Here is a 15,237-nt window from a genome sequence, read left to right as displayed (position 1 = left end):
CAGGAGTAACGCTGCTGTACTTCAGACTAGTTGGGCTGCTGATTAGATGCAAAAGGTGAGCTATGAGACCCCAAAAGCTGCAGCAAATGTGGCTGCACAGGAAACACTCGTTTGATCCAGTTTACTGTAGACAGAGAAGGCAGTTCCCCATGTGTGGTCGTGATGCTCAGTTATTTGAGAGTTTCTCACTGTGTTAAACTGCGGTATGGATTTCATCTCAGTGATGAAACAACCCACTGGCTATCATTACATTTAAATAAAACCTGTCTTGTTTTCAGCTTTTTCCCTCTCTGCTAGCAAACACTTTGGAGAACTCCCTTGTATGCTTGTCTGGTGAAAAACGCGTCTTTGTGACTATATTAAGTCATATTATTAAAACAGAATAATACTAAAATAGTAATTACTGTGAATAGTAACATATTGTGGGGTTTTCAACCTTTTATTGTTCACGTGCGGCTTCATAAAAGCGGATTTCGTTAATGAAAAATTCGGCGTCATTAAGTTTACTGAATGTTTGCAATATCACTCCTCTCATAATTGATATTCCCCACTGCAAGCCGTGGCACTTTCTAATGGGGGGAAGTCTCCCTCCGCCGCATGTAGAACCGAGCGAGCGGAAGCAGAGCCACGTTCACTCACTCAGTCAGTCAGCTGGCATAGAAGGAGGCTGCAGCGACTTCTTCCTTATTTCTCGCAGGTATCCCACTTCCTTTATCGCCAGAACAATCCTTCTGGATTAAACAACAACAAAAGAAAGAGAGAAAAAAAGAAAAAAAAATTCGACGTGCACTCCACTCGATGTGAAAAAGAGGGGGAAAGAGCGTAAGATAAAAACAGAAGCGAAATGGGAGCGTTCAGGGTGCTGTTGGGGAGTTTACATTACATGGGACTCTACATGCAACTTAGTGTCTCCACGAGGCAAGCTGGACACGGCGAGATAGAGAACCACATCTCTGGGAACGGTAGGTTTAAGCTCCGCTTCAGACTTATTCTCTTTTAGGAAGGGGGCATGGAAAGTGGCTGTGGAGAGGATGGCAAAGGTGATGCCATCTGCATATGCAGAGGGAGAATTAAACAAAGAGCAGTGCACAGGCTTGAGGCTGGTGCTAATGGTGATGGTGTGTCAAGTAATGCAAATGTGGTGACTCAAAGTGCTTCTGTTTTTTTGTTGTTTAATTTTTTTTTGCTTTCATGCAAAAATGGAAAACATAAAAAGTGCTCATCATCCAGTCAGAAAACAAGCTTTGTAATTTAAATTTAGACCATTTTCAGTGAAATCTAATTCATGTTATCACCATTTTTAATGAGTTGTGATCTTGTGGTGCATGGCGAGCCAGCCAGCCCCCATGACTGGCTTGATTTTGTTTTCTCTTAAGAGCTGCGGCTTTCCACCAGTTCTGCTCATCCTCCTGTCTCCTGATCAGTGGGTGATTCATCCGGCCAGAGCAGAGGTGATGCCAGCTGACAGATGGATGTTAATATGCTCTTGTCGTATTCCAATAAAATCTTTACTGAACAACCTTTGATCCGGTTCAGCTCAGCACCCTTCCCTCTCAACAGGAGCTTTCCTAAATGGCCTCCAGGGTTTACGCTTGGTTACGTCATAAAGTCTAACACACAGTGAATGCCACAGCTCTCTAGTTTGTCCTGGTAACTTTGGCTGAGCCTGCCAGTCTCCACAGGTGTCATGCTGCCAGCTTGGCAGATGTGCTAGCAGTGCTATGTTTGTCTGGGTCAAAAAAAGGAGGAAGTGCACTTTTCCTTCACTATTAAATGTGCACTGAGACTCTAAGGCATACCATTCATATGTAAAAATACACCTTAAAGCATGGTTACATCAAAAATGAAACGCATAGATGTAAAATCACATTTGCAACCAGAGAAAGTAAATGAAACTTGAGAGGAATGAGATCAGCTGTAATCCATTTTGCATGCAGGAGTGGCTGAAATCAGAGCTGTGAAAATGTAGATATTTTTGACCAAAAAATGAGATAATCTTAAATATTTATAAAAACTAATTCAAACCATTAAAAACAAAAAATAACCACCATTATCAACCAAATGTAAAGCACTAACAGCTATGATGCTATATCAGAGATGTCTATGAGCTGTATTGTAAGTCCGTAAGCATGCTAACCAGCTTGTGCTGTTTCTGTAATCTTGTGTAATGCTGCATTGAACATCAAGATGGGACGGCGAATCTGTAGCATAATCTAATTCTGCTCAGAGATCAATTCTGGCTATTTATCACTCATATCGAAGGACAGGTCGTTGGTGAATGAAAGCGTAAAGCAACAGCTGAATATTTTGGTGGAGGACCACTCGAGATTTTGAAACCAGCGCTTATTGCTGCAAGTATGCTTCCTTGCACATTGCTTACCACCCACCACCACCACCACCCCCCACCCCTGACATCGGCAGAAGTCTGGAGGCCTTGTCCCAGTAGCAAAACAGATTGTGTTACTCCTCCAGCAAATCACCGTGCAGGTTTATTGTTGGATGATTTCTTGCTATACGTGAACATCAGCTGCTCAGATGTCCATGTGCAGTAGAAATGTAAGAAACTCAGGTAAGGCTGTTTAGAAGCAACAGCACGCCCTTCTGTTGCACCTTTAAAAGTCATCAGTTTAAAAATTATATAGTTTCTTTTTTTTTTTTTTTTTTAATTACCTTTGGTAAATGTGGCAGTGTAACAAGCTGAGCAAAACAGCTCCTGAATGTGGCTTTACATATCATATTCACATCATAAAAGTGGTCATTTATGGAGGAAAAATGTATTATCTTCATTTCCTAGTCAATGACCTTTGACCCCTCAACAGTCAACCGTGTGGCATGTTTTTGTGTAATATTTACAGATGGAAAATTTCATTAGGTCTTTTGTCTGGGATCATCACTGTCTCACTATTAGTTAAGGGCGCAGCTTTAAGGTTATACCTGCAGGGATCCATATATATTGAATTCTTTGTGGTCACTACAGGGAGTCCCTCTGGCTACATGATTTAACAGCATCCAACCTGGTGTGAAGGCTGAGCAGGATTCTCATTATATATACCATCCATTAGATCTGTCCACCCTTTGTAGTGATATCCTGGTGAAACGCTTTCTCTATATTTCAGCTTAAAATATTTATCACTTTGTTCCATGTGGACCAACATGAATAATATTTTATGACAGGTCGTGGTGCATCTGTAAAATAAAGACTCTGACTCTTTTTTTTTTTCCCCCAAGTTGAATAATGTGCTTGTGGGAAGACATATTTTAGGACAGTGGGTGTGCAGGATTTTTATGGAAATGAGTGTGTGCAGATACACTTGTTTTTGTTTTGTCCTGAGGGTAAAAATGAGAGAAAAGAGGAGGGCAACAAGAGATTTAAAGCTCCTGCAGAAGCAAGTGCATTACCAGATTCATGTAGTGTGGTTCCTAATTGAAATACTAAATGGCCTTGCAATGTAATAATTAGTAAAGCACAGTGCATAATACTGTGGTATGGAGTTAAGTCTAATAGGATTTTCAAATGGATTGTTCTTATAATGAGCGAGCAGGGGAGGAGTGATGAAGGCGCAGAGATTTTGATGGGGATAAACCCACCTGTACTCAGTTAACACCTTTATATTTGCAGAAGACATTTTGCCATGACATCTGTAGTTATGAGGTGAATTCACAGCAGGGGCCACACCACAGTGAGTCATGTCCAACAAATGGCATGACAGGGTCAACTGAGGAGAATTGAAAGACCCTCATTTTCTTTCCCATTTGGCTCATATTGGTGGTTTCTGAGCCTCTGGGGGTCATAATTCATCCTCGCTTTCCCTTTCCTGCACAAGCGGTAATACAGAAGAGTGAGAACAAAAGGAAGGAAATAAAAAAAAAAAAATAGGAAGAAAAACAGTTTGGAGCGGTATGAAAATCGAGCAAAGATTTCCAGTCTACATCTGCCCAGACGCTGTTTTAGTCATTGATACTATTCAATTAAATCCTAATTAGGAGGATGTGAGGCAATTATTCCAACCAATCAATTGCCTTAATTAATCAGTGAAGGGTAAATGAGCCATTCGGCCAAAAAAAAAAAAAAAAAAAAAAAAAAAAGCAGTGTGAAAGCAGTGGTCAGGGGTTTGAATAATATTACCAGAGCTGCTGTCCATTTATCACCTTTAACCCCTTTTATTCAGCATCAGTCTAAGGTGAAACCCATTTTCCAAAGTGGTAAAGAGAGTATTAAAGAATACATCTGTCTGTGTGCCTTCACTTAGCAACATTCATTTATCTTCACCAAGCATGACCTTTGCCACCAGAGAAACCAGTACCATTTTCCCATTATTAGATTGGATTAACCGTTTTCCTCTGTTCAACAAGTGAATTACTCACCATTCAGCAAGGGAGCAATCTTTTATGGCCGCTGCACCGCCTTAAAAGGCTTCAGGCATGGCTGCTCCTCCATACTGTGACAGTTATTTGAGAAGAATGTAGTAAATGGGTGCATGAGCATAAACCCCCAATCTGGCACAGATGCAGCCACAGACTGTGATGGTTGCACCTCTTTTACAGCTGTCTTTACCAGCTGAAATTCCCTTTTTAAGCATTTGTTGCAATATAAATGTAGGAGGATGGGGGGGGGCTTCCACTAAAGGCAAACTGGAGCACCAGCTAATGACATCACACTACTGTTAGACTATTAAAAATTTAACAGTGGCCAACGCAATAGCACTGGCAAACACTGAGCAGCAGCTTGTAGGGTTTACTCCTGCCTTCTATGGAATCAGACACCAAATGGCCATGTCTGCTCCTCGCCTCCTCACTCACGGTTCACATGCGATGGTGACGCATTGGCATGATGCCGGGGATCCATACATCATCACAGCAGTGACAACAAAGAAGAGCAACTGTCATGAAACACCCAGTCAGGTGCACAGATTTAGTGTTACAAATATAGAAGACTGAACTGGGTCAGCTAATATGGGCACCAATCCAAGTAGCACTGAATAAACACTTCGCTGTATTTATTTTTTCTAGCATAATTACGAAAAACAGCTGCTTCGTCTCACAGAGATTTTTGTTCAGGTAAAAAAATAAAAGGCAAGTAGTGCGATGCAGAAAATAAGAGCAATGTTTCCGTTTTCACATCTGTTCCTCAGTTTGAATTTAAAAAAATAGTCCCGCTTCAAGTTTGTCCTCGTGATGGTGGGTTATGCATTTACCTTTCCAAGAGAACACAGAATAAATTCTTTATAAGCAAAATAAATCCACTGGCTGGATTTTGGGTAGTGATCAGTCACTGTTTGGTGGAAGCTTTATGGCTTTTCAAGCCAGCCCTATGATTATAGCATACTGTAATGGGGAAACAACTGATAAAGCATTTGCAAACTTAATGTGATTCTCGACATCATCCCCTGAATTACTACCCATATCCTTCCTTTGAGTGGGTGGAGAATAGATCAGTAGCTGAGCACATTGATTCCTGTTTCCAATCAATCAGCCGGAGCTTTGTAGCTGGGATTAAGAACATCAGTAGGATGTAGCTGCCATAGCTAGCTACCATGAAGAAATAGCAACACTGTGGATGAGCTGTACACAGCTGCAAGTCTTCCTACAGAAATAACCACTCTTAACAGAGCCCGGCCCTGAATTGCTGCTGGTTGCTACCTCCTAGTGGGAAATAAACGTAACTTTTGGTTGCAGAAACCAGTTTCCACTGGTTGCAATGTAACACTGGCAATTAAACTTCAGAAAGTCTATGTAGCTAATTTAAGGTAGTCAGTCACAACTTTCTGCTGTATCTTCTTATTTTGTGTGATCTAACTTTAAACAAGAAAGCAAATTCCCCAGATTATCCCTGTTAAATTTCATTTTCCTTTCAGTCATGCAGCATGTTACTTAACTGCCAACTCCCAATGCAGTCTTTCATGTCCACTAAGTTTTTTCTTTTTTTTTTTGCTCTTCCATCTTTTTTTTTTTTTGCATCGCTGACTGAATGAAGACAAACAAAAAGGCAGCTGAGTTTTTGAGTTCTGCAGTGCAGAAATATGAATTTTAACTACCATATTCTTAGCAATCACCTCAACAAATTTCAACAATCACTACTTCATTCATGACAGTATTCACTCTGGGCAACTAAAGCATGATTAGCAATTATAATGCTAATGTCTCAGGCTGCTATGGTAACGCCAGGGAAAGATGGGTTTCTGGTTTCATATATAAGATGAATGTTGATAGAAAGAACATGACTTTTTTAAATATTCAAAACTGTGATGTGTTTTAATAAGTTAAACATGACAATATATAGACTGCAGGACACAGTGTACAGTGCAGCCCCCCCCCCCCCCCCCCCCCATCCCAAACCCCCAACCCCCTCATGGGGGTTTACAACAGTTTGTTGTCATTGATTTGCCAACTGAATTTGCACTAATCAAAACATTTAATTCAACTTATCGAGCAAAAGTAATAAGTGTTTGATGTTTTCTGGCTTCTCAAATGTGAGCATTTGATGCTTTTCTCCTTTCTATGTCATTGTAAGGGGTTTTTTTGTTAGTGACGGTAGAAAAAAAAAAAAACATTTTTAAAAAAACCGTGACGAGAATTTCTGTTTTCTGACAGAGGCTTAACAATTAATCACAAAAAAATCTAATTATTTGGGAATGAAAATGTAAGCATCCCCATGATGCACTGCCATATACAAGCCTCTGTTTATTCTACACCTCAAATGTTTAATTTGACCTTTTTTCCTGATGGGTTTTGTAGCCTGAATTTCCTTCGGGTATACTCTCTCTGTCTCTCTCCCACCGTTAATGAGCGGCACAGAAAGAGATTCAAAAATAGAAAAAGAAGGACTGTGTCAGAACAAACAGGAAGGATGGGTGAGGAAAGAGGGGCAAGCTGACAGTTTTAAAGCTTGTTGGTGCTCAGCAGTAGGTAGAGCCAATGCATTTAGGTCCTGACCTCAGTATATACTCCTCACTGAGGAGACAAGTGCTGGAGGGAAGCTTAGGAAAAACTACACAAAGGAAAGGAATTACCGCTGTAGCTGCACCTTCCCTCCACAAAATACAAAATTTTTCTCAGGAATTAAAAATGAATCTTTTTCACATCTCCTAACTTTGCATGCATATCATTTTATGAGCAAAGTGTACTGAGAGTGGTAATTCATGATATTTTCACATTAATGGGTGTTGGTCTTTCCTGCTCTTCACCATTCGCTGACAGCTACGTCTTCATGATAGCTGTTTAATTTTCAAGCACTGCCACATAATAGCAGAAAACTCAACAGATTATTTTGAAGCAATGAAATAAAATGTGAAATGGCTTAGTCATAGACATAATCAATTTGATGGGTTATGTTGCTTCCCAAGTTTGGTATAATTAGCTCTGGTCCAAAAGCACCTCTAATTACCAAAAGCGAATAAACACAGAGGCGCTGCTGAGAGTGAAAATACTCGGACAGTTGGTATTTCTGAAAGTAAGCTCACAAAATCTACAGTGCTGCTTTCATTTTGGACACAATTAAAGATCAGCTACCAGAGGTGTTTCTGAGGTTCAGGTTGATAATGACCAGCAACTTGGTGAAAAGCTACACAGGTATTGTTAGCCTGAGCGTGGCACCACTTCCAAAGTTTTTGACTTGTTTTAGGGTGAGAGCTACACTGTTTTCATAAGTCTACTGAGCTCGAACCGAGCCAGCAGAGTATCTGAAATGACAGCATCCATAATAAAGTTAAGTCAATATATTTTTAGACACTAACACAATTTTTGTTACTTTAGCTGTTTTCCTAACCATAATCCAGTTATAGTTACATGATGAATCTGCAGTCTTTCCCACTGAATTAGATTTGGTGTGTGTGTGTGTGTGTGTGTGTGTGTGTGTGTGTGTGTGTGTGTGTGTGTGTGTGTGTGTGTGTGTGTGTGTGTGTGTGTGTGTGTGTTACGAAAGGAGGCTGTTTGAAATGCATGAGAACAGGACGTAACATACCAGACTCATAATACGCTCCTTCTCCAGTAGATTCCTCATCCTATGGGCAGATTCCACCATCTGTAGCTGGTAAATGTAGTCCCTGTTCTGCTCTGTAGCCTCAGTGAGCTGAGCGTAGTGACGCTTGAACCAGTTCTCCACCTGCTACAAGTTTCTGACTAGAGTGGCCCTCCAGAACAAAAGTTATGGTTACCAGCGCAGAGTCTAAGCCTACCTGAAAATAAGACAGCTGAATGGCATCGAGGATGGCCACAGCAACCAACCTAGCCACCCAAAATTTACCCGAGCAGCCTGATGAAACACACATGGGCTGATGATCAACTGGGAACAGCATCTTATAAACTCATATGAGTAGTCACAACCATTGTCAGTTGTTTTCTGAGAGCAACAGCTGCATGAACCCCCCAAGGAGGCCTTTGTTTGGAGAAAATTAAAAGCTCGGTGTATTTTTGAATATATTTTTCAAAAAAAAAGAGCATGTTTAAGTTAAAACAATTATTAAAGTTGCTCTTTAAGGCTTTTTATCATTTAATCGATTAACTGTTGTATATCTCCTAAGAAAATTGCAGTTAATTAACTTAAAACACAACAGCTGACCTTTTTAGGTTAATCTCGCAGATTTTGAAATGACGCTGCTCTTCTGTGACTCCACATGATTTGGGTAGAAAGTGAAGTGAATGAATAATGAATTTTCAGAGAAAATGAACCATTTAAAAAAATTAACAGCAGATACTCAAAGCACTGAAACATCACTCCTGCTGTTTTATAGTTGTTCTGTACCTGCGACCAGGAACGATTTCATATGACAAGTCAACACAGACTCGCTGATAAAAGCGGCCGATTTATCAGCCTAACCTGAATAAAAACATGGCATCAGTTCAGATGTTCTGCTCGTTGCTAGACAGTGCGGTCTCAGACCTTCTGTGTCCTCCATCATTCTTACTTCTTCCTCCCTTCCCTCGGCTGTCACCGCTCGCCTTGTTGTGTGTAATACACTGTGAGACCTCTCCTTTCGCTTCCCCCTCGATCGGAACTCTCTTCAAAATCGGCACAAACAAGCTGTGGGGTCACCCAGCAGTCAAGGACTCTCCCTCTGTCTTTCTGTGCAAGTACCGTCTGCCGTGTTCGTCCTTCACTCTCTTGCAAAGACTTCTCTGGTTTGTGTGGGTGTGTGGGTGGGTGGGAGTGGACACTGTGGAGGGGAAATGATTGCAGACAGCTTTGAATGTGGCTTTGCAAAGCTACACTTTCTCTGAGGTGTCCCTCTATGGCAGAAACTCATCTCCGGAACTCATCATCTGACCCATGGATGTGTGTGCGCGTGCATGTGTGTGAGGCTCTGTGGACTTTGTGTGAGAGATGATAAAGGCAGCTTTGACAGAGATGATCCCCACCCTCTGTGTTCTGTGTCTCTGTGTGTGCGTTTTGCATGGGTGTACACTGCTGAGTTTTGTGCGCGTGTGTGTATGTGCCAAGTGATGGAGAGGGGGATAGAGTATTCCCTCTATTCCCTCTCAGCATGATGATGTTGAGCGAAGTGCTAGGCTGTGAAGTCTTGTCTGAGAGAGTGTTGCTTATCTTCCATTAGACACATTACTGCCAACGTTGCCATCAAAGTGGAGACACACACACACATACACAAAGGCTCTCAGATTCAGACAGAGTGACACACACACATACTTCTCCTGGGGAGGCACTTGGCAGGATTTATCTGTTGGCAGTCTCACTGAAGGAGGAAGAGGAGGAGGAAGACGAGGAGGAGGAGGAGGAGGAGGAAGGAGACAGGCAAAGAGGGGAACGTTATGTATCCGTGGTCCAGGATCAGTCATTTACAGCCTGAAAGAGCTCCTCAGCCTTCAGCAGGGTGCCACATAATTTAGTGAAGTCCCATTGTTCTCTGAAGAGTCTCTCTGGTTTCTGCTGCCTTTTTTTTTTCCAGAACAGGCAGCTGTATTACATGTTTCCACAATGTTGATTACTTGAACTGCTTTTACTCTTTTGGGTCAATGCTATACATCATGAATATTAAAAAGAAAGAATGAAATCCTGGTGCTGTACGACGCCGTGACATCACACAATGTTTCATTTCCCCAGAGGAAAAGAAATGAAAAGAAGAGTGAAAAGCTGGTGTTGCATATTTGTTTAAAAACAAAATCAACCGCACAACTGCTGGAGTGCTTCTTAATCACATTTAATGCAGCAATGCAATTACAAGGCTGCCACATCACTCAATTGCAGTGAATTCATCATTTACATACTGGTAAGACTTATGAAAAGTAATCACCCAAGTCCATTGTGCTACCATGTAATATTCATTTTTATGAGCTGCTCTGCTGAAGGCCAGAAGAGGCTGTTTGTGATGCTCTCAATTGCAGCAGTTATTGCTCCATACGTCCTCATGTGCAGTAGATACAAGTTCTACCTCTGTGCCTTTGGCTGTTAGAACAAGAAGCAAGACTTATTTAAGAATTTATTTTTTAAAATGCAATACAGATTGCTGGTTTGATCACATGGGCAACCACACTGGCTTCTGCAATAACAAACTTACTTCATCTTAATTATATTTTGACTAATAAGTTAAGAAACGTGTTCCATCTTGAGAGTCAAGATCCTACAATCCTGAGGAGCTCACATAAAGGTCCAGTCTTTGTGGATTTCCCAGACTTTTCAGTCCCATTCCTTTAAGTCTTCTGCAGTGGGCAGTCAGCTGGATGTGTAAAACATCTGGTAGATAGGTTTAGCCAGTAAAATCTGCCAGCAGAAGTCAGCTTCGGTCTGCTTGTGCCTATTATGCAGGCTGTAGTTGTCTGTCTACATGTGAGCTTCATTAGCTTCTACTTCCCAGATGTAAGTTACTTTGATTGTTTCATACACCCATTCCTTTCTCCTAACCTACCAATTCCTCACCATGGCAACTGCCTCTTAAGGACTTGAGGCTCTCAAGAAAGTACAGTGACTCCCGCTGTTCTATATGCTGTGATGTTATGGGGCCCTGTGTCAGGCCTTTGAAATCAACCCATCACATAATCAGCAGGCAGCATCCTATGACTTCAATCATATGGGGGAGGCGGGCTGACTTTGAAGATTGCTTTAATGTGTTTGCTTCTTTCATGTAGCTGATATCGAACCAAGCATTTACAGTACAGTTTGATGATTTTCTGAAGCACTGTTTCAAGAGCAGCGCGGAAAGGTTACATTATTCATACAACTCGCAGTCAGTATTGCCTTCAATATTAAACCCTTTCAGGCCCAACAATGAGATTTGGCCCACTGAACTTTATTTCTGAGACATCAGGCTTAATTTTGGGAAAGCCTGACGTCTTAGATATTGCCAAATGAAGAGGTCCCCAAAAACCTCTGCTTGATTTTAGGGTGCAGCCATTAAAAACATTGCTGGGTTTAAATGTTTCTTAGATAGACACGTCCTGTACCTCCAGTGAGTGTTGGAACAAGGCGAGGTTAGCTGTGAAAGTGTATTATTTGCTTTATTCTGCAAAACTTGATGCAACAGTGTAAAACTACATGAAGCAAGCGCATGAGATGAATCCACAATCCAATCCAAGGAAACTAGGACAGTCCTGACATTTGCTTTTTGTTGGTTGAATTTTTAAACCTGAATTAAAGGGTGCATCCTTTCACCATTTCCTTAACCAATAGTTGTCTATGTTGACTATCAAAACTTAATAAATTGTTACAGATGAATTACCCTTACAAGGGGAAGTTTGTCAATAGTGGCATAGTAGTTTAGTGGTTTACACACTTGCCTAACATGTGAAAGATCCCTGGTTTTATCCCGGGAGGAGAAAGGCATCTAGTGTTTTTTAAAAAGAAGAAATCTGCCAAATCAGAGCTGAGGTATCCACCATGGCAACCTCCTGTGAATAAGACAGCAGTTAAAAGTAACTTGTCCACGGACTAATAGTCAGGCGTTAGTTTAGTTTTCACAGGACTCTGTGCAGTTCTGTGGTTTCAAGTCTTGGCACTCAGCACCATCGTGGTCATCTCAGACTTTACAGGCCTCAGTTAGTATTAAATGTATTCATAACAGTAAAATTATAACTGAAGATTGAGCAAGTGTGGCTTGTTTGAAAAGGTTGCCAGGAGCGAGCCTGTTCTCTCTAAAAAGAACATGGCAGCACAGCTTAGGTTTGCAAAGTTACATCTGAACAAACCACGAGACTTCTGGAAGAATGTACTGACAGATGAAACCAAAGTGGAGATATTTGGCCATCATGCACAGAGCCGCATTTGGCAAAATCCAAAGTATTCTAGAGTCAAATGTGAGGCCATCTGTCCGACAGTTAAAGCTTGGCAAAAATTGTATCATGCAACAGGACAGCGATCCTGAGCACAGCAGCAAATCTACAGCAGAATGACTGAAAAAGAAAAGAGGTGTTGCAGTGGCCCAGTCAAAGTCCAGACCACAATCTGATTGAATGCTGTAGCAGGAGCTTAAGAGAGCTGTGCATAAACAGATGCCTATAAACAATGAACTGAAGCAAAATTCCTCAACAATGATGTGAGGGACTGATAAAGGCATACAGAAAACAGTTACTTCAAGTTATTGCTGTTAAAAATGGTTCTGCGAGCTATTGAATGGGTTAGGGGTATACTTAGGGCTGTGTAGAGAGTCCTTTAAAAACTTTCCTTATAGACATTAAGCTGTAAACCAGACAGCCTGAGGACACCTTAGAAATTTTGGTGATGTTGCAAAGTTACATAAAATTACAGCTTCGGTAACGTCTCAAGTGAGAGCTCCCCCCACCAGATTTCTTTTCAGATCCTTGAATAGCCGTGTGATCGCAAAGACACTCAAGTTCCTGCAAGTAGTGTAAAGACAAAGGGCTTTGAAATCCACATTCATTAGGTGCTACTGCACACATAATCAAGAAAGTTGAAACAAAACAAAGCAAGCATCAAGAATTGCCCTTTTTGTAGCCCTCCCTTTGTGAATTACACACACACACACACACACACACACACACACACACACATAGCACATAGACACACCATGCTCAATTACGTGTGCTGCCCCTGGCCATTCTCAGGCAGGGTTATCCATTAAAATGTTTCTGCAGTGACCAAGCCTAATTACACTGCTGTAGAGAGCCTCTCCCTCACACAGCGGGTGTGAATATATACGGGCACAGACAAAGCGTGGACGTTTGTGTGTGACCGTTGCCTGTGAATCACTCTAAAGCCAGTGGTTGGTTTTGCAATTACCAAAACTCAAGCTAAATTAACCGGCACATGTGTGTAGTTGTTCAAAGTATTGTTCGGGGTTTTCTCTCTCTCTCTCACAAACGCACACACACAAACACACACACACACACAATGGCAGGCACACTCTTAGTGAATCCAATCATGCTCTTTCCCTCCTTTAGCCGGCTGCCAGTGATTCACAAATTCTGTCTTTCATGTCCAACTAATAAGCTCTTGGCCATCTCTGAGGGCCTGCATGGTATTTACAAAGGGCTGCTGAGTTGGACAGCTTGATACCTGTGGGCAGTGCAGGATGAGGCATGAAAAAGCACACGTACACAAACACACTAATAGCATTACACTCAGCTTGATGTGGAAGAACTGCATAAGAGTAAATGTATTTTCTCAGTGGGGTTTGCAATGACTGGTTGCATGGCAGATAACAGCTCTAGACGAGTCTTCCAATTTGCATTTTTTTTTTTTGGTAAATGTCTGTTACTGTTAGAGCTACAGTTAATATGTTTCAATTTCATTAATTAACAATTAATTAGTGTCATATGCTATTTATTACAATACCTGATATGCTGGCCTCAAATTGCTTGTTTGTCCCAAACCAAAGAGATTTAATTTGCAGTGGTAGGAAACAGTAATGCAGTACATTTTCACTTTTACAGCATTTAGTTAGCATTTTATACTTCAGTGTCAATGCTGACTTTCTTAGCAAACTTTTATGCTTGTTCACATTTTTGCGTTATTGTTTGTGTGTGAAGAACTTTAAGAGTTGAAAATCTTTAGAGTTTATACAAGAATTGAGCTCTTTCCAAAATAGCAAAAAAAAAAAAAAAATCAAGGGGGTGTTTAAACCTATTTTTTTTTATTAGCCAGGCTAGCTGTTTTTCTCCCGCTACTAAAGTGTTTACTAAGGTAAGCTGCAGGTCTTTTTCTGCTCGAAGTCTCAACAAGAAAGCCAATGAGCTCTATATGAAAATAAAGTCAACAGGCATCTACTAGAATGCAGAGCAAAGCACCTTAATACTGAAGAAATTTGCAGGCATTTTCCAGCCGAGACATGCTGAGAATATTCTGCCACAACACGGAGGATGTGTGTGAGGCCGCTCCGAGCTGTGCTTAACTGTCCCCTGGGTGGATTTCTGTCAGCATCTGGCTGTGCAGCTCATAAAGGAACAGTTTGGTTATAGAGGATGCCTCTCAATACTGGAGCTACATCGCCCTAAACATGACACACTATCAATGATGAGAGCATGCTGCATATCCAGCTGAATTGCTACTAGAGGGATCCTTTAGTCATGAAACTGCTTGCTGCCGAAGCTCTAACTGCAGACAAGAGATTAGTGATGAGAATATGTTGCATATCAAATCACCTTTTGACTGGAGGGATGCTTTGGCTGGAGATGATGGTTCTTAGCAGTACATTTAGAAACGTCCTTTTCTCCTCTGTTAGAATTCTTTCACTGCAGTTCTGGAGTGGCCATTTTATCCATTCCCCACTACATTTTCAGTTAAACGTCTTTGGGATCTAAAAATGGTGTAGGAGTGCATGAGACTTGCTTTAAAATAAGTGGCCAGAAAGCTTAATTTAGCCTCGTTTGCAGCATCCTCTAACAGGCTATAGAAGTGTTGCACATTATTATAAGCACTATATTGATTATTTACAAGGTTTTGAGTTACAGTGTAATATATAAATAAATTTCTTATTCCCCAGTCTGTAGACAATCTGTTTGTACCAGAATATTCAGTAAATCACAAGTGCAGCTATTATGTATAATTGATTTAACAAGCTTTAATTAGCATAGTTTTCTATAAACAGTGGCCCTCCTTTCTGTGTTGCACTGATACATCAGCTCGTGTGACTCACAAAATGACTGGAATGCATGTGTGGAGGTTGTAAGGTTGTAAACAGGTTGTAAACACTGATTTCTCTGTATGCGACATTTATGGATCACGTAAATTTTGGGGTACATGTGGTAATCACTGCAAACCAAACTCCTTGCAGAAACAGGATCTGCATCTTTCTTTCGGTATCAAGGGAGTCATTAAGTGTGCAGTGTGTACAA

General features: G+C 41.1%; 1 protein-coding gene across 1 annotated transcript in view; it reads left to right on the top strand.

Annotated features, from left to right (window-relative positions):
- The first annotated feature begins 657 nt into the window (after positions 1–657).
- The window catches only part of vstm2la (V-set and transmembrane domain containing 2 like a), a 54,375-nt gene continuing 39,795 nt past the window's right edge, over positions 658–15,237 (top strand). Inside the window, exon 1 of the mRNA XM_030733889.1 lies at positions 658–962. Coding sequence (XP_030589749.1) covers positions 845–962 — 118 coding nt within the window. The 5' untranslated portion in view covers positions 658–844. The remainder of the gene's footprint in view (positions 963–15,237) is intronic.

Source organism: Archocentrus centrarchus, chromosome 7 (genome assembly GCF_007364275.1).
Source record: "Archocentrus centrarchus isolate MPI-CPG fArcCen1 chromosome 7, fArcCen1, whole genome shotgun sequence".
Lineage (NCBI taxonomy): Eukaryota > Metazoa > Chordata > Actinopteri > Cichliformes > Cichlidae > Archocentrus > Archocentrus centrarchus.
The sequence above is the reverse complement of the archived record's forward strand: the minus strand, read 5'-3'. Positions and strand labels throughout refer to the sequence as shown.